Source organism: Cheilinus undulatus, linkage group 23 (genome assembly GCF_018320785.1).
Source record: "Cheilinus undulatus linkage group 23, ASM1832078v1, whole genome shotgun sequence".
NCBI lineage: Eukaryota > Metazoa > Chordata > Actinopteri > Labriformes > Labridae > Cheilinus > Cheilinus undulatus.
The window spans coordinates 30,542,783-30,566,516 of record NC_054887.1 but is presented as its reverse complement, the minus strand read 5'-3'; the positions used below and the strand labels follow the sequence as shown (position 1 = coordinate 30,566,516).

The 23,734-nt window shown below is 39.3% G+C and overlaps 1 protein-coding gene across 1 annotated transcript in view; it reads right to left on the bottom strand.

Annotated features, from left to right (window-relative positions):
• The window catches only part of phf21b (PHD finger protein 21B), a 157,230-nt gene that overhangs the window by 60,256 nt on the left and 73,240 nt on the right, over nt 1-23,734 (bottom strand). Inside the window, exon 6 of the mRNA XM_041781051.1 lies at nt 18,259-18,300. Coding sequence (XP_041636985.1) covers nt 18,259-18,300 — 42 coding nt within the window. The remainder of the gene's footprint in view (nt 1-18,258; nt 18,301-23,734) is intronic.

Sequence of the window (23,734 nt, the reverse complement as noted above, 5' to 3'; positions counted from 1 at the left end):
ATGCCCGAGAGTCCTGAAAACCTCATGGCGGCCTCTGGGTGTATTACCAAGGGTGAGAAGGCCCGGACAACAGCTGGCTGTCAGGTGACACACGTGTGTGTTGGCATGCAGCCCCGGGTACAACAGGAATCTTCAACAGCCTACATATTTCACACTTACGTGCGTGACTTTAAGCCGTCTAAAAGCCCAAGATCAACAGAAAGACTGTTACTATTAGGTAATTCAAATAAATGTGATACAAGAATCTTATACCAAAGGATGCTTAGCATTTAAGACAGAAAGTGTTGCTTAAATCTGCCATGAATCATGGATCCATAAAGTTCTATTAAAGCAGAGCAAGATTAAAACCCCAAACTTTCAAAAAACTTGACAACCATCTAGAAACCCATGAAAACATTCAGATTTTTAGAAATGGGACACTCAAACCAACGATTTTTAGCATTTTTACTGGAAGTGTTGCAGAATCTTCTGAAATGATTTTCAAAATAAAAGTCCTTAAACAGTCACAAGACTTATAAAAGTCAGAAAAATACTACAAAAACTTGAAACAAGAAGCTTACAACACAGAAATGTTTGCATAAAAAGTTTCTAAACCAGAGGTGTCAAACTCAAGGCCCGGGGGCCAAATCCGGCCCGTGGAACAGTTATATCTGTTCCACAAGATCAGATCATATTTCTGTTATAACTGGCCCACCAGTATGAGGTCTGCAGATTTCCTCCAGTATAATAATGTGAACTTAGCCTTGATGATTTAAAATATACTTGTTAAGTCATAAAAATCTGAAAAAGTACAGAGTAAGAAAAACTAGATAAAAAGTCACAAATGTGGGGAAAGAAATACATTTTTTAGTCTATATTTTATATTTTGCATCTCAAGATTACGACTCAAACTTGTGATTTTGACTTTTCATTTCATTCTTTGACCTTTTCAACGCATAATTAGGACTTTATGTGTCATATTTTAATCTTTCAAATTCACAATTTAAAATTTAAGAAGATTTTTTACCTTTTCAAGTCTCTATTTTGAATTTCATATCATCTTTTGACCTTTTTAATTCCTTACTTTGGCTTTTTCATCCCATATTTTGACTTTTAAACTCATGAGTTCAGTTTTCTTTCTTATATTGTGACATTTCTAATTCATAATTTTTACTGTTAGATCATATTTTGACCTTTAAGACTCACAATTTTAAATTTAAGACACATTTGTAACTTTTTAAGTCATTATTTTGAATTTTAGCTCATATTTTGACATTTTCAACTTCACATTTTGTATTTTAATTTCCATATTTTGACCTTACAGACTCACAATTTAAAATTTTAAGTAATATTTTGCCTTTTAAACGTATTACTTCAACTTTCTACTCATTTATTTGCTTTTTAGAAACAATATTTTTCTATTTTTAATATTGTGTTCTTATCTTTTGGACTAATAAGTTGGACTTTTTAATCTCAGATTTGAGCCTTTAAACTTATCAATTTCACTTTTTGAATTTCCAAATGATTTATCATCAGTGCGGTTTTATTTCATATATCATTACTGCTGAAAATGAGGTTGACAGTTTAAGGTTGTGCTGACAATAGTAGGCTCTCAACTCAGACCTAAATCCAGAATCCGGCCCCGGCTGTGATTGAGTTTGACACCCCTGCTCTACACTCTGAGATAAATCAAGAAAAATGTTCAAAATCTTCACTTAAAGCCCAAAAAGACCATTTAACCCTGGTTTGATTCCTCACTGCGTCACTAAATTATGGAATTACAGTTCCTACAGACCTGCTAGGTACCTTCTAACAACTCTTTCAGTCCTATAATGACATACTCAGAGTAAATGTCCAGAATGTTCTCTTAAAATCCAAGATAATTCACCCCAACACTTCCAAAACCATTACAACTATCAACATTAGCAAAGACAGCTTTAACAGGAAGCTTACACCAAAGATTTTGGGACATTTCTCACTGAAATGAGATAAATCACAAACCAATGTCCAGAAAGTTCTCTGTAAGTCCTAGATAATATCCTAAAACAGTCACAGACTTCTAAAAAACAGATGATTTCAAGTAAAACTTGCAGATTTCTGGACATGAGAAGCTAAAACCAGAGAATGTTTGGTGTTTTGTCCCTAAATGATGTGAATTTAGCACCAGAGCAGCAGCTTAAGCGGACCGTTTTGCCGTCAGTCATCTTGTAATGTTAGTTTCCACTGTGTGTGATGTTAATGAAAATCTCTGAGACAGTCGGTAAACATCTGTCATTTCATTTAAGGCTGAAATTACTTTCTGCTCCCCTCCCGCTGATGTATGCACATTCATAATGAAGCTATCTCCATGTTGAATTTCATCACATTTAAAACACAGGAAATCAAACTTACGGCTCTGTGCTGCAGGAAAACCTCACGTACAGAAGATTCTGGAGGGTTCAGTTTGAACTGAAGGCCTCCTCAACTCTGATCAACACTGACTCAAGTGATGGAGGGACACAGGAGAAGAGGAGGAGGAGGGGGACAGCTGGCTCCCCCCCGAGAGATGTAGGCGGGGGGACAGAGAGAGAGGGAGGAGGAGGAGGGGTGAGGATGGGGGTGTTTGTACCCCGAGCAGAGGGAGGAGGGGCCGAGCTGGAGGCCAGCAGATGGACTCCTGCGAACAATAGAAGCAGACAGATGCAGCCACAAAGAGCAGCGACCACACTCGACACAAACGCACACGTCCATACACAAACGCCGAGAGACTCCGCTTCATACGTGCACGCTGAGGCTGCAGTTCATCTGCCGGCCGCCATGGGCTCAAACAGGACAGAAAAAACACAAAAACTAATCAAAAACTTTCATTTTTCACCATCAATGCAAGTATTCATGCCAATTAAAGACCACTAAAGTCATTCTAATCTATTAAATGTTTCAGTTAAACATCATACTTTTAATTTTCCAAACATGTTTTGAGTTTTATGCCATTTTTAGTTGAACTGATGTGTATTTTATCATGGACTTTTGTGCAGAAATGCATTTTTCTTCCTCTACACTATCACAATAGCAGCTCCATGTGAGCAGTTGTTGAGTTTTCACATCAAACCATACCTTTAAAAATAAAGGACAATTCCCATTAAATTCATGATATCCAATGGTTTTATCAACTCAAATCTGTGAGAGTGGTAACAAAGCAGGTGCCACAAAGGGGTCAATTATTGATTGACCTGAAAATCAGCTATAAATTAGTGTTAAAAGACAGAGATGTCTTCATTAAGATGCCGTAGTGCATAAAGATGAAGGAGAATGCTTTTCTATTTCACTTCAGATTTAAGCTCCAAGTGAAAGCAGAAAAAATGACTGGTTTAAATGGTATGATCTACAATCCTGAATCCTAACAACTGATCACAAAGCAGGTATTATCTTCTGGTCCTAAAAGTCCTGAAACATCCTGGAACAATGGACACCACTGGAGCCTGCAGACAGGGGAGATTAGGGATGAACAGGCAGGTCTAAAACCGTCCCCCTAAAGCCTGACATAATGTCTTTAAGCATGAATAAGATTTCTTCAAAACTGTTAAGTATAAAGTAATGCAATGAAAACTAATAAATCTCTGCAGACGCCTTAACCCACAGGTGTCAAACTGAAGGCCCAGGGGCCAAATCCGGCCCACCAGATCAGATCATATTTCTATTATAACTGGCCCAGGTCTGCAGATTTCCTCCAGTAAATGTGTAAACTTTACCTTGAAGATTGAAAATATACTGATAAAAGATAAAAATCTGAAAGGTAAAGAGTAAAAGAAGTTAGATAAAAAGTTAGGTAAGTTAGAAAAGACATTAACGTTGGCATTTCATATTTTCAATTTTGCATCTCAAAATTCTGACTTAAAATTATGATTTTGACTTTTTTTTTCATGTTTTGACCTTCAAAATTCACAATTCAAAATTCTAAATAATATTTTTACCTTGTAAACATGTGGTTTTGAATTTCTATCTCATGGATTTCCTTTTTAAAACATTATTTTGCCTTTAATTTCTTGTTTTGACCTTTGGAACTAATAAGTTTGACTTCATCTGAGACCTTGAGCCTTTAAACTCATCATTTTTACTTTTTTCATCTCAGAATGATTTATTATCAGTGTTATTTATATTTTTTTATATTTTACTAATGGTGAAAATGAGGTTGACAGTTTATGGTTAAATGTTGCTCTATAGTAAGACCTAAATTCAGAATCCTGATTGACTTACAATCCTAGCCTAAATAGTCCGGTCCTCAGGACTTCTCATCAGAGGAAATCTGGCCCCGGACTCAATATGAGTTTGACACCGCTGCCTTAACCAAAGAAATGTTGCTGAATCTTGTTAATTCACCATAAATGCAGTCCAGAATGTCATAACACTGAGACAATATCCAAAACTTTTACTCAAAGCCCAGGAAAAGTCTCCAACATATCCAAGACTTCTAAAAAGCACTTCTCAAAAATGTGGAACTCTCTGGAAACAAGACATTTAAACCAAAGAGCTGACAGTTTGGTGCTGAATTTTAACCTTGCAAAGCAGATGGATTCAGCCATTTCTATGTTTCTCACTGGTGAATCCATGTTGCAAAGCTCCCATCTGAACCGTTTGGGCCCGGTTAGAAAGTGACAGGACCAATCAGTGTCAAGGGGCAGTACTTACGGGTGCGGCAGAGTTGTGACATAAGCAAGCAGCAACAAGATGCTGGTGCAATTGTGGCAGAAGAGATTAGCGTGGATGCTGCTAAAGCGCCAGTTTTCTCAGAATTTGATGACATTTCTTCGTTAAAAGAAGAACAAAGAACAGCAGTGAGTTGTTTTCTTTTCAAAAACGACAAAAGTCATGTACTGACATGTCTACAGTCGCCATGGTTCCCTTTATGCAGCTCTAATGGAGTTTACTCCTTGGTAGCAGCTACGTCACGTTTTGTTGCTCTGATTGGCCCGTAAAGACATGACAGACAGTCACATCTAGTGCTGCAGGATTAATCTAATGGCAGTTACAAAGTCAGGCTGTGCAATTGGATGACTGCTTAAAAAGCTGCTATAATGATGTGAAAGTACCTTTATTTTGTTTTTTTTAAAGTGCATGTTTGCAGCTGCAGTTTGATCAAAATAGCAAGTCTAGCAGCACTGATGACAACAACAACAGCTTTAAATGATCAGAAACTGCCAGCATCCTCCTGCACTCCTGCTTTCTTAATGGCACAGATTTGTTAAAAACATGTCAGTACTGAAATTTAGCCAATGTATTTGTGAAATATTTGTGCAATTAAGACAGAGCTCTCTCTATTGCTCCAGCTTTTGGTTAATAATATAACAACGATCTGCATTTTGTTCAACGCTTTGGTGCTTTTCAAACTACCATTCATTAAGATAACAAAGACGGAATCATTTTAAAATACATAAACATCAGAGAGGTGAAGCAGCTTCTAAAACAAACCGACTCAAAACAGAACAGAAGTGAGCGTTAGAGTCACATCAAAGTCTCCTACTTAGAGACTTATCTCTACAAATATGACCAGAAATAGCCACAGATTTATCAATCAGCAGTAACATGAGTGTAATACGTGAACATCTGCTGGGAACACAAACACACCGCTTCTCTGCAGACCGAGACATGTGAGAACTTCCTGCAGACGCCCAAGCAGGAGGAGGAGGAGGAGGAGGGGGAACTCTGTGGGGACAAAGGGGAGAGTTTTTTGTCCTATCCACCCCCCCGTCTTGTGTACAGCTTGAGGCGGAGAGGAAACATCCCGACACACTGATGCATTTAGGGGCGGAGCTCTGCCTCCATCAGCTCCACAGACACCAACAAAAACATTTCTGTTTCTTTTATTACCTTATAGCACCTGTTGGCTTTATTCTTCTCATGTTTTATAGACTTCAGTCTGATTCTTTAAGCATCCTCTTATTTAAGAGGAGGAGGATATCTGAACCACAGTCGGTCAGGTTATTGATCTGCTTTAAATCCAAACAGAATGAAGGACCATCAGCATCCTTGCCATACGATGTTAAACTCAGATTTTTGTGAATAAAGTTTGATGGCTTAAAAATAACAGTTTCAAGTCAATTTGTGGTGAAAGTCCACACTTCAAGATCCCTCAGGCATCCATGGAACATTTCTGTTCTGTCAATAAACCCTCCAGAAATGCAGCCTGATTTTAAACAAAAAAGAGTTCAAAGTTTCCCTCGTTTAGAGCTGTTGTGGATTCAGCTGAGAAATCAATTAGACTAAAGTTTCAGGATTATTTTAAAATCAAACTGAATGTTTGAATGCTCTGTAACTACTACGATAAAAACACAAGTTTAAGGCACCCACAAATGCTTCATTCTATGCGATATAACTCTGCTGACATATTTCTTGCAATTTCGACAGACTTGTTCCTCTGCTGGTGTACCCCAGGGCCCCATCCTGGGTCCCCTTATTTTATTCTAAATCAGTTTTTATGAGTGAAGTTTCAATGTGGGGCAATAGATGAACAGGTAATGTTGGGTACATTGCTGTGTTTAGTTTAACATCGCTGCTGTGTTTTTGCAGTTTGATAGGCTTATATTTATCCTGGTGTAACTAAGGGCATGGCCTTGGTCTTCACAATTTCTTCATTTTTCTAATGAATCCATTATGTTGTAGCATTTTTGGGTAATCCCCACAATGCCTCTTTGCAAACACGGAAAAATTGCGACACCTGGTGGTGATTTTTAGTGTGCATTTTTTTGTTTGCCTCTAAATGTCAGGATTACAGAGGAACAACCAGGATTTCATATTTCTCTAATGCAGGTTAATATAGTCAATGGGGCCAAAAAAGGCTCCAGGGGGAAGACTGTCAGTTTTTTTGTCTACAATGTAGAAAATTTTGTCCACACGGTGTGGATGCTGAAACTCCAATAGAATATTTTATCAGGCATCCTTAAGTCAGCATCGTAACAGTCAAATGAGAGCAAAAAATACAACTGAAAGGCCCTGAAAGGGTTATAGGAGGGCTTGAGGGTTAATACATCAAATTTATGTTTAAGGCAGCGATGCAAGCAGTTGGCTAATGTGTTTTTAGTTAACAAGAATTACAGACAAACTCCTGCACTCTGCTTAACTTGAATAAAAACATTGGCAATATTACCTCAGGGGTATTTTTTTTACTTTGGATAGACTCATTCCTGTCCTGGTGTACCCCAGGGCATGATCCTGGATCCCCTTAAGACAGAGCTCTCTCCCTTTAAAAACAAGCATGACTTTAGTCTAGGGCTGGGCAATTAATCGCAAATGAGATTAAATCGCAATATGGCCTACTGCAATTTACAAATCGCAACGGTTGCAATATAGCCCTTACTTAAAATGTCAAAATACCAGTTTAATACAGTCATTTTTTACAGCAGCAGAGATTTTTGCACATTTTCTTAATTAAAATGAATGAAATAAAAACAATAACCCCCATTCAATAAAGCAACTGATATCAAATTTGCAATATGAGCAACAAAAATTGCAATTAAATGTATTTTTTTAATCGTTCTGCCCTAGTTCATTCATTGAATATTGATGAACCTTAGCGTTAGTTCATGGAAGTCATACCCCTAGCCGCGATTGGCTGATAGCCAGCTGACACCATTTATTGCCTCCCAGCTCCCACAGGTGTCTCATCTTGATAAGAACTGTATAGGAACCAGTTGTTACCTCAAGATTGTGTCATTTTTATTGTTAAAGAAAATACTCTATCTAAACTTTCAATCTTTAGATTAAATGACCAAACAATTGTTGAAAATTATTTTGCTCTAACTTGTTAATTTGTTGTTTAAGATGTGTCAGGCAGCCGGACCTCGTCTCTGTCCCAAAAACGTCTCACATAACGTCTGCCTGCTGAAGCCTGACTGAGCGCGCTCAGTGCCAGCTCCGTGCAGAGGACAGACACTGGAGCTGATGCCAGGAGGAAAAAAAAAAAAAGGCGAGCGCTGGATGTAAATGAAGCGTTTAGTCCAAACAGAGAGGCTGCGGTTCGCCACATGTTGGAGGCAGACTCGACATATGGTGGGTAATTAAAACTCGTGTCAGAGAGGAGACGAGACTCGGACTTGACGTGAACCTGAAGACCTGAAGCTCCATGAGCACACCTCCACTGACAGAGCCTGTATCTCAATAAGAACGTTCTGGATTATTAAGCACCTTTTCTTTGGCCATCTGAGGAAAAATAAATGAACACTTCAAGCTTCTTTTAAAGGGTTATTCCTACATTTTATCCTGGAAACTCTGTATAAATAACTAAAAGGTAGAAAATATTTGGATATAATTGATTAAGTAGTTGATTAGTTTGTCTGTGTGTCTGTTTGATCCAACTAAGTATTTGAAAGATTAACCGATTTTAGCAGACTCTTCATACATTCACATAGAGTATCATGATGTCAGTTTATGGTGTGTATTGTCACAAGATGAGCCCTAAAATATATCTAACTTATTTTATTATGCCACCATGCCCAGCGGTTTAGCAGCGTTTGTGGGAGTTGGCACCATACATATCACACTTGAAGTCGTCTGAGATTCACGTTGCAGAGTAGGTGTTTTCAGACAGACATGGTTCTGGTTCTGGCTTTGGTTCCCTTCTGGAGACTCAGAACCCTGGTGCTTTCTGGTGAACCAGCCAGAAAGCACACCAGTTTAAGCGGAACTAAAGTAGGAGGACATGATGGACATGTATCATCACGTCCAGCTCCACTTTTGCCTACGTCTTTCTTGCTGTCCTGGTATTCTCTCTTCACTTTCTTGAGTCAGTTATTTGGTCTGGTGTTCAGGTGAATCCAGCCCTTCACCATCTCTCCCGCAAGTTCAGCATATAACTTGCTCTTCCTTGTACTACTCTCCAGCTTCACCTGGAATTCTGTCAATACCCAGAATACAACCAAATATTTTGTCTCACCAGCAGACCACTTCATCTTCACAATCTAGAATGTGACACGCCCACCGATGACGTCACGGTTCCCAAGAAAGAACCAACTATTTTTGGTTCAAGCTGAGAACCAACTTTTCAGGTTCAGAACTATTTTGTTCCCAGTTTGAACGCGCCAGCCGGTTCAAATTTAGGTTCAGGAACAGGAACCAGCACGGAGCCCTGCCAGTCTGAAAGGCCTATGTGTAGCATGCCAGAAACATTTAAGATTGCTACAAATGCACAGTCTTTTGGAGGTATTACTCTTCAGCTACAGCAGACGAGGCACACCTGTCTTCAATCTGTTCATCTCCTCTGACATGACAGCCTGGTCTTCACTCCACAGTTTTGTCCTGTTTAGTCGCGGTTTCTACATCCTTTGCTAGTGTTTTTACTCCCTGAAACCTCTTGATACTTAACTGTGTTTTAGTCTGTTTAAGGCTATGCCACTGGCGACATCTTGCAAGTGTTCTCTCGGCAAGTTTTTGTCTTTGTGCTTCGAAGAGGCAGCCTGCTCCCTGTCTCCACTGCCTGTCGTTTTGTCTTTTTTTGGAAAATAAACTCTTGAACTTTTGCTGCTTAAGCTAGTCTCCTGCTTTGTAATGCGAGTCTGACCAAAACATATCAGATTTGTTGATTGAACAGGTCTAGTCTTTTAAAAGAAATGGGGTTAACCCCAGTTATTTCATGAGTTAATAGGGGGAGGTTTCTGCTGCAAGAAAAAGAAACCCACTTAAAATCTTTTTGCCTTTTTCAGTCATTTAGAGCCCAAAATATGTAAAAACAACAGCCAGGTGAATGAATATTAGCTATCATCTAAATGCTTCCTTTTAAAGTTTTTCTTGCCTTGATTTAGTAAAAGGAGTGGACCTTCATGTCTCTGCAGCCCCCTCCCGTTCTTCGCCGTGCCTCGCCGAGTGTGATGGCGTCCAATATCAGTGTATTTGGTTTTGAGGCCAGCGGGCAAATATTGACAGAGAGGATGTGAATGAAAGACACTGGGTTTCTGCAGCGCTGCGTCTCAGATGAGTTTTTCTGCACGCCGGTGAGACTCGGAGGAGGATACTTGGTCTGCGGAGCGGGGCGCTTCTGCAGGCTGCGGGGGCTTCCATCAACACGACACATCTTCTGTCATTTATTTCCTGCGTCTGCAGCCGTCCCACTGGCTGCTGCCATCATCTCAGCTGGATCTGAAGTGTGGATTCCCTGCAGCATAAACCTGCTCAATCACCTCTTCTTTTTCTGCCTGAGTTCGATTCTGCAGCTTCAGAGAGTGACCCAGACTTCTGCATAAACTCTTCCACTCAATGATTCACTCCTTACAGCCAATTACGTCGCCTGTTAACAACCAACGGCTCGCCATCAAAGCCGCCCCCCTTGACTCCTTTCTGCACCATTATTTCTCGTCCGCAATCACTTCAAATTAGATCTACAAGTCAATACGAGGAGTCAATATTTAATTTGCTCATCGCAGGTGGTGATTTAGTCAGAGACGAGCGGGATCTGTGCTAACATACACAGTGTGTCCTTCATGTGAAGAACAGCAAAGACAGCCGGCACGCAGACAGGAAGGTGATCAACAGGAGGTGCAAAACTGAAAATAACACTTTTACTTCAGGGATTTTCTCTGATAAAACTTTATGTTTCCAGAGATGCTGGGAGTAGCCAAAGATTTCAATAAGATTCAGGCAGGAAACAGACACCCAGAAAGTCTGTTATAGTGTCAAATTATAGCCCAAACACGACTGAATGAAGGCCTCGCTGGAGCTAAATCCTCCTCTAAAAATAGTCCCGAACATATGTGATACTCCTCTACTTCTTCTATCTACAGCCATGGAAATGAGAATGAATCTTGACCTCTGTACCAGATGCAGGGTCACAGGACACGCAGACCCTGAGATTCAGTCTTTTATCCACTGTAGAGTTAGTAACAACAACCAAGGCCACATCTTGGATGCCTCATGACCCCTGACAAAAAGTCTAGTGAGTCTTTCTGCCTTCTACCGACCAATTCAATCAATGAGAGCATGGAGTGCTGCTACAGTCACGACTCTAAACAAACCAAACAGTAAACTAAAAGAAGAGTAATGGAGTCTGTGCTGTGAGATAAAACTAAGGGTTATAGTAAAAGTTTGTCAAGCTCTGATAATAAAATCCCTGCCTTTATGTTCATTGGTCAAGAGACGGCGTGGCAACCTGAAGAGTGACTGCAGTAAGCAGTAGTATGAAGCTAACATGTCATGCATCAGAATGTTTATAGTATTATAACGTTAATACTAGAGGAGGAACGGTTCGGTGCATCAGTACCATTAAAATAGCAAACAAATGTGACATTTACCCTCAATCCGGGTGGCAGTAATGTTCATAGGTGCTTGCTAACCACTATTAAACAACCATCAAAGAAGGGGAGGAAGTCAGCGAAACAAAACACACGAAGAAGAGAAGTTTGCTCTCACAGAGCAGCAGAGCAGAAAAGCCTCTAACTCCGAATCTCTGCACTGTTCCTAAAAAGCAGAGGTCAATGCTATAGTGTTACTTGTGACAGCTATTTTTAGTTTGAGTTCCAGTCTTCGTCTTTAGATTAAATGCCTTTTAATTGTAGTAATATTTTAGTCATTTCTACCCTTTATAGCTTTAGTCTGGTTTCAGTCCGTAGAAAGTCCTCACATTTTAGTCTTTACTTTTAGTCCAAGCATTTATTCTCTTGCCTAAATCTGGTTCCACATCATGGTACTGTGCTCTCTGTAACCTGCCAAACCTGGGGTCCCTGCTTTCTACAGCAGGGGTGTCCAAACGTTTTTCCATCTTGGGCCACATACAGAAATTTATAAGGATGGTGGGGCCACTTTTACATATCTGACCTTGACATTAAAGTTAGTAAAACCAATCTAACGTTGGTTAAGATATGCTCAGTGATTGGGTGTGCTTAAATGGCTAGTTGATGTCTGACAAGGCAAATGGCAAATCATTTTAAGGATTTTGAGGAGGCCAGTCAGATTTCAGGGGGCCAAAGTCAGCTCTGGCTACCACTGGCCACGCCCCTGGAACATCATTGGTGCTGCCATTTGCTGTTGTAATTCGTTAAGGCATTATAAATTAAGGTATCTTATTATTTGGTTGCCAATATTTTTACTATTTATAGTGCCGTCTCAATTTAGTTCTAAAAAAACAGCTATAACTGCTTGTCAAAATGTTTGTTTACAGTATTAGCATGGTAGCACTGCCTTGTTTTTAAACTAAGAAGAATAAAGCAGTGTAGCACAAGCTTCATGCTCTATTGAGTGCCATATTTCAATAAATTTAAATCATTATCGGGGCCAATCAGAAATGGGCCGTGGGTCACATTTGGCCCAGAGTTAATTCTGGCAGCTTTTTAAAATTTTAGTCTGAGTTTTAGTCTTTAAATGAAATGTCTTTTAGTTTTAGTCACATTTTAGTCATTTTTACCCTTTATAGTTTTAGTCTGGTTTTAGTCGACGAAAACTCAAAACATTTTAGTCTAGTTTAGTCCATTAAAAGTCCTCATATTTTACTCTTTATTTTGAGTCCAAGCATTTATTTTCTTGCCTAAATCTGATACCAGATCATGATAGTCTGCTCTCTGCACTCTGCCAAACCTGGGGTCCCTGCTTTCTACAGCTGAGAGGCAGAATAGATACAGATGCATTGCACTTTGACAGATTTACCCACAGTGGAGAAATACCATGGATTTTAAATGTCCTACAACGACTAAATTTCATTTTAGTCAAGTTTTAGTAATCAAACATCTATTTTTGGCAAGTCTTGAGTCGAGACTTTTTCATGGAAAAAAGGCTGTCGCTAAACATTTCTAGTCATAGTTGAAGTTGACAAAATAACACTGCAATGCTAATACATTTTAAAGGCTATGCATAAAAATGTAGAGCACTCGCTACAAGTATATTAAAGCGCTCTGCTCTTTGCAACGTCGTGTCTTGTGTTTACATCAGTTTGTCTGCAGTCCTTCACTGACAAACACGTCATGATTTTGCATGAGAAACCGCTGCAATAGCTTTTACTAACAAGTGTCACAGAAAACTTTTTCAATCAAAAATATGATGCATTGCTACAAAATGCATGTGTTCATATTTGCATTTAATGCTGTACTGATTGTCATATCAGGAAATACAGGCTCAGCATTTCTGTGTGACTTTTGATTTTGCACTTTCTTTTATTTTCCTTTTTTTGTTCATCCATTTTCTTCAGCTTATCTGAGTTCCTCTTTTTTTGTCTCCTGTTAAATACATCACAGGCTGTATCAACGATCACAGATAGGGCTAAATAACACTGGATGGAAGAAAATCTAGGCTGCACTAATGTATGAAAAAATACGACTTTAAAAGTTTAGTTTATGATCTAAATGTATGTATCTCATCAGTTAAATTTCTAACATCTAAACACCCCCTGAGGAATGAAAAGAGTCTAGATCTTCCTTTATGTGATTTTCTGTTGGTGTGATGGTGACTCCTGTGTGCCCTGGTGCATGCTGGGATCTGTAGTCCCAGTCTTAAATGTGGGTCAGAGGATCAGGTAGTGTTTCTCTGTGACGCAGGCCCGCTCTGCCTCCTGTGGTGCAGCCTGTCTGTCTGCTAAACATTAAAAATCTCTCCTGAGGATGAAGAGCAGCTCCAGGTTGATGTTGAGGATTGATCTCCGGCTCGTCTCCTCTTTAATTACACCTCCGGGAGGAAACACGGGGCGCTTTCTTCGAGCGAGCTTCATTAACGGGACTGGAGATGAAGTTTGGCAGAGCCTCGCTGAAGGAAGCTTCAGCCACAAACACAGCCACACTCAGAGGAGGAAGTCTGTTTATCTGTTGTCTTAATGTGGATGCTTTTTTCTCTTCAGGGATTTTAATGTTTCTGCTGAAATCTGTTTTGTTGGAATCAAACGTTGGAGTCTGAAGAGGCAGCGTTAATTAGCTCCTCTGTTAGCAGCAGCAGGAATGAAAACAGATCCTTGAAAACATGGCTGACAGGCCTTAACCAGAGGGCAGCAGAGCATAGGAATCTAATAGAGTCCTCTTTCTTTAAATGAGATCGAGAAAACCCGGCAGATCAAACAGGTGATAAAAGGGGGGTTTAAGCTTTCTCTGATCAGTAGGATGGGCCCAGTGTGCCTGATAAAACATGGGATTAAGTATTGATGCCAGTCATGCTAAAAAAGACCCCACATTTTAGAAGAAAATTAGTTCAAAAGCCATTAATCCATAGTAGAATCTAAATGAGGGTGCTTCATGCTATAAAGGAGGAGGCTGGGGTGGAGGAGGTTAAACTTTTGCTTGGAGCAGCAGTGTGGTGCATCAGCATTAACGCAAGCAGAGATTAGTGAGAAGTGCGTCATATTTAAATACACCACTGTGTTGAGAGAAAGAGCTGTGATTGGCTGTGGGAGCTGGGGGGCGATAGTTGGGATCAGCTGGGTGTGTCCTGCATAAACTAAAGAAACTGAACTGATACAAACAGCTGGTTTGACCAATGTGTTTGTCTCTGTGTGGTGATGGTGGATTTTTCGGGCATCTATTTTTGATTTTGGGTACGTTGGGTAGTTCTCCAGCTTTCTATCGTGGATTAAGATGCTTCCAAATCTCTTCACTCGCTATGAAAAGGTCAGTCTTTGCCTGAAGCCTCCAAATTACTCAAACTGCCTTTGTACAGCGTGCAGCCAAATTTTTAGACTAAAAAAAGCATCAAGAGTGTCTCATACACTGGATTTAACAGTACTTTCACAGAAAATTATCCCGTGGGTCATATTCATAACCAAAGCTGCCAAAATCTGTCAACCACACCGAATCCACATGGATGAATTTGTTCCACATGAGGAGAAAACATCTTCCCTCTTCAGTGATCATCTGATACCTGATAGATTATCCAGAAGTTCATGATGGTGCACAGCTGGGCGGAAACTGTCAAACAGGAGTGCTGTAAAAATTTCAAAATTAAAGCGTATCAAATCCTTCTGAGACCTGAGATTTTGTTCATAGTAGGACCTGATATGTTTCAAATCTAAGCCCGGTCTTTGAATAGGAAGTAGTCTTCACAGAAAATGATGTCTCCATATGAGGATGACAGGCTTAACTTACTGTACAACACAAAAATAAGATTTTAAACTTTTAGTTTTTCTACATTTTGACTGTGAGTTTGCCAGTTGGTGGGGAGTCGTTCAGTCATTCAAAGAGGTACAGCCTAGTCCTTTGTCTAAAGATGGACCACAGGAGCCTGTTAAGGCCACGTATGAACTTAACTTCCTCCACAAATTCTGAGATCCTGGATAATTCCCTTTAGAACCTGAGAAATTCCAAAACATTCCAAAACTCACCCTAAATTCCCTAAAATTTCTGAGATATTTAGACCCCAAACATTACAGTAAACTTCTCTGAAAAAGCTTTTCAGAAAATGTTCAACCCAAATCCCATAAATAATTCCTTAAAAAAATCTCCAAATTTTTTTTTTTTCCAAATAAACAATTACAAATAATTTCCCTCAAAAACTCCACAGAGAATTAAGAAAAATTTCCAAACATATTAGCCCCCAAGATATGTAAAAAAAAATCCAAAACATACCACAAAATTGAGGAAATTGTCAAAGACAATTCCTCCTCAAATGTCCCCCAAAATACCCCCAAATAATTACAAAAAACCCATCAAAATTCAAGAAAAATTTTAAAGAATTTCCTTGAAATTTACAAATAATACCTCAATTTCCCTGAAAGCACTGAAAATATTTAAAGCACATTGCCCACTCCAAAATTCTTTTTTAAATCAAACACTCTAAAATATACAACCAAATTCCTGGAAAACTTCAAGCAAATTCCCTGAAGTTTCTAAATGTATTCCCCAAATTTACAGACAAATTCTCCATAAATTCCATTGAAAATTATGGAAAATTTCCAAAGGTATTCACCTGAGAATTCAATATAATTTCTTGAAAATTCAAGGAAATTATGAAGGAATTTTCCCTCCCGAATTCAAATCAAATTCCCCAACATTTATAGATAAATTCCTCAAATTCCCATGAAAGTACTGAAACCATGTAAGGCACACTGCTTCCCTCTAAAAAATAAATTAATTAATTGACAAAACGCTGTAAAATATTCAACAAATTCCTAAGAAAATGTAAGCAAATTACCCCCAAAAATCGTAATCATTTCCTTAAATTTACAGACAAATTCCCCACAAATTCCATGGAAAAATTCCAAACATATGCTCCCCAAAATTCAAATAAATTTCATAAAAATACTAGGGCTGCAACTAATGATTATTTTCTATGTCGACTAATCTATCAATAAATTTGCCGATTTGCCGATTGATCACGATTATTTGGGATACTATTTTGGATCCCCATTTTACGTAAATAGTAGCAATTTAAATAGAAGCAGCTCACCTGCCTTGGAGGTTACAAATAACTAAAGGATGGCTTTCTTTAAAGTGTCTGGTATGTCCATAAAAGTAAATAAAGCAAATTGCCCAACCAAAGTCCAAAAGTACAAATAAAGATTCATGTAAACAAATCAAACTTCCAGCCCAAGTGACTGAACAATAAATTATAATTTCTTTAAATTGCAGTGCAGGAACATGAGTCAACATGTTTTGGTGTGAGGCTGGTACAGATGAGTTTTTATCGGCCGGTATTTGATTACCAATATCAAAAACAATTATACGATTAGTCAACACTTGAATTTCTGTGTTGACTAATTTTTATAGTTGTCACGATCGATTATGGCGACTAATCGTTGCTGCCCTAAAAAATACCACAAAGAATATTTCAAAACAAATTCTATTTTTTTTACATAAATTCCACACAAAAAAAATCCACTGAAAATGATAGTAAACTTAAAAAAAAAATTTCCCCCCAAAATCCATAAAAATTCCACAAAAATTCAGAAAAATTTCAAAGGAATTCCCAAGCCAATTTTTAATCAAATTCCCCCAAATTTACAAATAAATTACCCAAATTCCCATGAAAGTACAAAAGATGAATCTAAAAAATACAAACATATTCTCAAAATGTGAAGAAAATTCCTAAAAATTTCAAAGCAAATAACTTAAACTTTAATGGGAATTCTGAACAACCATCTCTAAAATCCTAATAGCAGAATTGACTTCTATGTTTTAGAAAAATGTCAAAATGTAAAAATGTCCTCGTATGTGCACGCAGGGTCTCAGGAGTTTTTTGTTTTTTAGCCTTTATTTAACCAGGAGAAAACCTCATTGAGGTAAAAAATCTCTTTTTTAAGAGTGTCCTGGCCAAGACAGCAGCAGGTTAGAAGATGTTGTGAATCAGTGTTTGACTTTCCATCGAGTCAGACTGGATCTTTGTTCAAACTAGACTCAGAAACATTCCAGGCTGATGGACAGTTACACCTCTACTTATGACTCCTGTAAATGCGTGTAGTTGTCAGTCAAAGCATGGCTCTTTGAGGCTGAATTTAAGCTAAAGTGTGCAGCATCTGTTCCCATCAGTGGTGGTCTAGCCCAGGTAAAACCAGAACCATCTTCCTAAAAAAACTTTGGGCTGAACAAACCTCACTAAAACATCAATCTTCCTCCACTTCAGCCCTCAGCTGAGGAGGAAAAAATGCAAATCTGCCTGTTTACAAGGTAAACCTGTAAAACAAATTCAGCCTCAATTACACACACTGGTGCTCTGCAACAATTATCCTCCATCACAGAGAGCAAACTTGATTTTAATGAGCTTCTTTTGCTCCTGCAGAGCTCCGTGAACGCTCTCTCTCTCTCTCTCTCTCTCCCTCTCTCTCTCTCTCTTTGCTCCTCCGGCCTGCAGACAGACGAGAGGCCAAATCGACTTCACTGCGTAATGAATCGCAGCTCTGAAATTAAACTGACGGGTAATGAATCTCCATCTTTCGACTCTTTACGCTCCTCTCTTTGTCTCTGAAGGAGCCCGAGGAGTCATTTACATTCTGCAGAGTTTTTCCTGCAGCCACAGGCGCTTGCTGTCACTTAGAGAGAGGACGGAGATGAACTGAGGAGACACAGGGGAAACTGAACCGCTTAAGTTGAACAAAACACAAAAAGAGGAAGAGGAGGAGGAGGAGGAGGAGGAGTCTTTTTACACATGCAATACATATAAAACCTTACCAATTTCAGCTCCTACCTCTAAGCAAAATCACTAAACATGAACAGATGCAGGTGCATCTGTATGGACAAAAGTATTTGGCCACCTGCTCATTACACCAACAGGGAATGTTGAACTCACCACATATCCCCAGATAAAAGTCAAACTGTGTCACTCTTGATCTGTCTCCTGCAGCCATGCCAGATTCTGCAGCCCCCCCCCCCCCCCCCCCCACACGTAAACAAGCATAAACATGCCAGGTGGGCTTACCTGTCCATTCTGAAGTTCGAGGCCTTTGCACAACGTCTGGTTCTGCAACAGAGAAAATAAAACACCGTAAGCTTTAAGTGCAAACTTCTACGACACACACTAACAAACATCAGCGTGTCCTCAGGAGGGTCACTCAGCGCCGCCGTGTTAGAGCCGGGCCGCTCACAGCTAACAGAGGACGATCTGCGTCTGTTTGCCTTCTGAAATCTAAAGAACACATCGAGGAGCTGTGAGGAGATTCTAAAGCCGGCTGATCCCGCCGTGGGTCGGAGGGAGTCAGGACGGTCGGGTAGATAAACACACTGATTCATTCTGTATGCATTGTTTTTCCACACACAGGGGAAATTCAGACTGAAAGCTCAGGATGTTTAAAACTCGGAGCAGAGCGCTGTGACGTCAGGGAGATTACTGCAACAAAAACACCAAAAAACATTGAACAAAGTCTGAGCTTGTCAGCAGAGTTCACTCAGAGGGGCTCAGGACTGGGGTTACTTTAATTTTCAAAACTTTGACATTTTAAAAGCCACTTTTTAAGCACCACAATCTCTGCCATTTTAATAATAGTATAAAAATGTATGAAAGCTTTAAAACAGCATCTATTGCATCAGATCTAGCTTCTTGCAAGTAGGACATTATGCATGAGTTTGCCTGCAATTCCTGATGGCTGAACACAAGAAATTCACCACTACTGGGAGTCTAGGATAAATAATGATGATAAATAATTTTATACACAACTTTATGAAAGAGAAATAGGAGGCTGTTAATTGGATGAAAGGACAAAGACAAGGTGATTTGTTGGCTCATTAAAAATGATTGTTAAGGATTTATTTTCAATTAAAAGCAGGTCCACTGGGTCTGTTTGTACCTGCCCTTCATTCCTACAAATGTTTGTTTTGCAGGATAAAGATCAGCTCAGTCAGAGAAAGCCACAGACTGAATTTGCTGCTCGCTGCATCTCAATGACTGTTTTCTCTCACCACATAATCCTCCCCCTTCCCCTGAATGCAACAAAATGAAAACAAATGGCGTTCCCCCCCATATTTACAGCCAGAGCATCTGTTCAAAATGCACACAAACACAGCCGGCTTTCGCTTTCCTTGTTAGCATTTGGACGGGGAGGATTTCTGGGGAGAGCATTAGCGCTGTTTGGCTAACTCTGACGGGCTTCATCTCTCAAAGCTGCGAGCGTGGAGCCTCGTGGGAAACGGCGGCCACCTGCCCAGCTGCTTCCATCTACTTCCTCCAACAAACTCCTCCGTCCAAAGCTGTCCAGCTCTGAAATTTAACACCAAAAAAAACATCAGGAAACGTGTCTGTTTGCTTACAGTTGAAGGTCAGAGCTAGAGGCCAGAGAAAATCCAGAGAAAATCCAACATGACCACAAACTACAGAGACAGAAACAGCCGATAAAGTCACCTTGAAAGAAATGTTTGAAAAAATATAAAGGTATATCCTCTGAGGATCTTCAACGTTATCAGTAAATTTGATTGCATTCACTTTTAAATAAGTTGATTATCTGTTAATGTTTTTTTAAAGTGATAATCTGAGAGGAGCCTACATATGAAAAGAAGGGTTCATCCTCTGGGGATCAGAAATGTCTTACTGCCAATGTCTGAAAATCTTTCATTTTTAACATTGTTAAGTGTTAAAAGGTAAATAAGAAGACATTTGGCTAACTTATGATGCCAGAAAAGTGTCACCTCTTCACTGTTCATACTCTGGGGACCATGAAAATGGTCATGTCAAGTCCTTGGGCAATTCGACTTTAAGATGTTGCTTAAATTTGGTACGAGTGTAAAGAAGAGGTCAGTTGAAATGTCAGGAACTATCCTCTGGGGAGTTACATTAATGTAGATGTCATGGAATTTCAGCATAAAGTACAGCAATGTAATATCAATATGGAAGTAGCGTTCATCCTCTGGGGACCATGAATGTTTCAGTCAAATATATACAGCAACTGACCTAGTTTTATTGTTTCTGAGAGAAAAAGAAATGGACAATGCAAATGGCTTAGCTAAAGTAGCATTATTTTTTGGGTTCTCCCTCTGGGGATCATGAAAGTTGATGGTTTTGCTATTTTTCATGCAGATGTTGTGGTACGATTTTGCTATTTTGTTTTGTAAAGGAGGGACTTATGACAGAAGGCATGAAAATCATGAGAATAAATCCTCTGGGGAAACAATGACAATATACGGAAAAGTAGTCATCCTCTGGGGACCATGAGTTCATTAGTCTGTTTTTAAAATGCTGGTCCATCAGCAATTTTAGGCTGACTCAAGTGAAAGAAAAATTTATAGAGTCAGAAGAAAATTATAACGCTTTAAGTTTCATTCTCTGGGGACCATGACATTTTTTAGTAATCTGGTGTTAAAATATTACTTACATTTTGAAAGGAGAAGTAACGTAGATGTCAAGAACTATCCTCTGGGAGTACAACTGAAGTAGATTTCATTGGACTTTCACTATAAAATAAGGGAATATCTTTTCAATATGGAAAGAAGGTTCATCCTCTGGGGCCATGCACTAGCTGGTCAGATGCCTGGGCAAGTTACACCAACACTTTTACTACAAGCTTTGCCAACTTTGAGTTCCACCCTGGGCACCAGCTGGTCAGATGCCTGAGCGTAACGTCACGCCAACCCTTCAACTAGAAGCTCTAAGTAACCCTTCAACTAGAAGCTGCCCAGCTCTAAGTTCTACCCTGGGCACCAGCTGGACTTAAGCTCTTAAATATGGCTATAACTTCAAAGCCTAGGATGGAGTTTTTGTAATTTATAAAAAGTCAGACCTCACCAATGGATCATGAACAGGAAGCACACTGCATTGGTCATAAACCCATGAAAGCGCACTTTGCGTTTCATTTAGATATTTTTGATAGACGTTAGCATTTTCAATGACAAAAGAGTGCCTTATAAAAAGGGGCCCAAATTTAATCATTTTTAAAACTACATGGAAAGTAAACATAAAACAAAAAGTGAGGAAATTTGTGTTTGGTACATTATTTCTTTGTTGTAACAATGCTTCTTGGCAAAAAATTTTATACCGTTGGAAAGCCCATTCTTCATGGGTGCAACCCACATACTCAGCTCTGCTGCTCATCCCACTAATGCATGATCCTTACAAATGTGGCATCATTTAAAAGGGTAATAAACAGGCTTTCCACTGGTATAAGATTTTTTGCCAAGAAGCATTGTTACAACTAAGAAATAATGTACCAAACACAAATTTCCTTACTTTTTGTTTTAAGTTTATTTTAATGTCTTACCAGGCATCCTCTGGGGACCAAGAATGGCCAAAGAGGATTTTGTTGGGAGCCAGTTTTTTCAGCTCTTACTTTTAAAGTGCTAATTATGTTATGATTCTGGGCTAAAGTTGGTGATAGACATAATTATAGCATCAGACAAAAATGTAAATCCTTAACGGTTGATACTCTGGGGATCATAAAAGTGTTGTGTCATTTTTTGCAAGACGACCCTTTGAAAAACTGCTGAAAGTAGAAAAAGGAGGCTGCATAGAGTGCATTGCCAAGATTCATAATCTGGTGAATTCAATATCAAGCAGGGGGCTGTTAAATGCCTTGTCAGTCATCCTCTGGGGACCATGAATGTCCAAAAAATTTCATGGCAAGCATTTTGTTTTATACATGTGGGCCAAGTAGAAATTTTGGGCTTAGGGTTGGAAAATACAGTGTCAGAGGAAAAAAATAAAAATTAAAGTTTCATCCTCCGGGGGCCATGACAATGGTTAGCCAAATTTTTAACTACACAGATGTTAAAAATGTTTCTGAACCTTTGAATTTTGCATCAGAAGAAATACACTGTCACTTAAATTGGCCTTGTTTCTTCTGGGAAAAAACAATGACGGTCATTTTTGTGGGTAAACAGCAGATTGTATTGAAGTTTTGTTCTCAGTTCATCTCTGAGGACCATGAATTTGCAAAGATTTTGTGGCAAGCCAGCAACTTATTCAATGGAGACTTTGGGGATAATGCTAGTGGGGAGTAAAGGATGGTATCAAAAGAAAGTATGGACATTTGGCAGAAGGTAAAGCATCTTCTTAGTTATCCTCTGGGGATAATGAATGGTAGACTGTCAAAATCTATATAAAATGCTGATAGCATTCAGATTTTGGGCTTAAGCTTGTGATAGTGGATGCTCTGGATGATTCTATTTAAAAAACATTAGGATGACTTGTTCAAAGACAAGCTGCCATGGCAATAATTTGCAAATATTAGGAATAGATTTGATGTTCTAGGGACGTTTACTTTGTTAAGAAAAAGAAAATATCCCTTCCAGGTCGTCAACAATTTATGTTTACCAGCCTGCAGACACTTGAGCCTGACACCTGGACTCTGGCTGTCGGTTGTTGAAATCTCCGGAGGCTGAAGGGAGCTGTCTGAGGAGCGGAGGAGCAGGAAGAGGTGTGAGGAGGTCTGGATGAAGAGGAGGCCGCCAGGTCTCCAGTGTGAAAGCAGCTGATGGCAGCGTGAGCCTGAAACATGCTCTGACATGTCGGTGTTCAATTAGAGGTGTGGCTCTAACATATTCACAGCTCCAGCAGGAGAAACAGCCACTTAGTTACAGCGAAAATGACTGCTGGAGCATCATTTAGGATGCCTGCGGATACTGTTTCTACATGTTAATTAAAGCAAGCTCCTGGAAGCTCGATTTAGCAGCTGCTCTGCCAAATTTTAGAGAGAAAAACATTCTTTTAGCAGCGGTGTTAGTTTTTGACCACGCAGGATTCTCAAACAGCTGCTGATGCAAATTTATGTGCCACTTTCTAATAAGACATCTTTTACAGCGGCTGCAAAAGCAACTAATATTTAGAATGAAATTTTCTTATCCTTCAAAATAATTTCCAAGGAAATAAGAGCAAAAACAGGAGGTTCTGATGTAGGATAAGCAAAAAAAAAGTGGTAACTTGAACTAACATACTGGGTTATTGATAGGGGTATGGAGTTCCTCAGGGCTCAGTCCTCGGGCCGCTTTTATTCAACATTTTCAAACACCAAGTGAACTAGACTGTCATTGTTATGTTATGATACCACATGCTTCTTTGGCCATATCTTCATCCAAGACCTTTCTAAGGTAACTGAAACACAACATTACATGGCATTTGGTGTGTAGAACTTAGAGTTTTGTTGCTGTGGGATCTCTCTAATGGCTCAACATAGTCAAAGGTACCAGCCTAAACATTCCACATCAAATCAGTAAGTAAGTCTGCAATATCATCTTGAAAATATCTATCATGAGGCGCAGACAGCCTGGTGGTTAGGTCACGCTCATGTTGGCAGGCAGCCCAGGTTCAAGTCTGAAAAGTGTCTCTTTCACCACGTCATTCCTCACTGTCTCATCCCTGTTTCCAGCTCTATCCACTACCCTGTTGCTACAATAAAAGCAAAAAAAAAAAAAAAAATCTTAAATAAACTCTATAATATGATTTCTTTCAAGTCAACAAGAAGAAATGCTTAGAA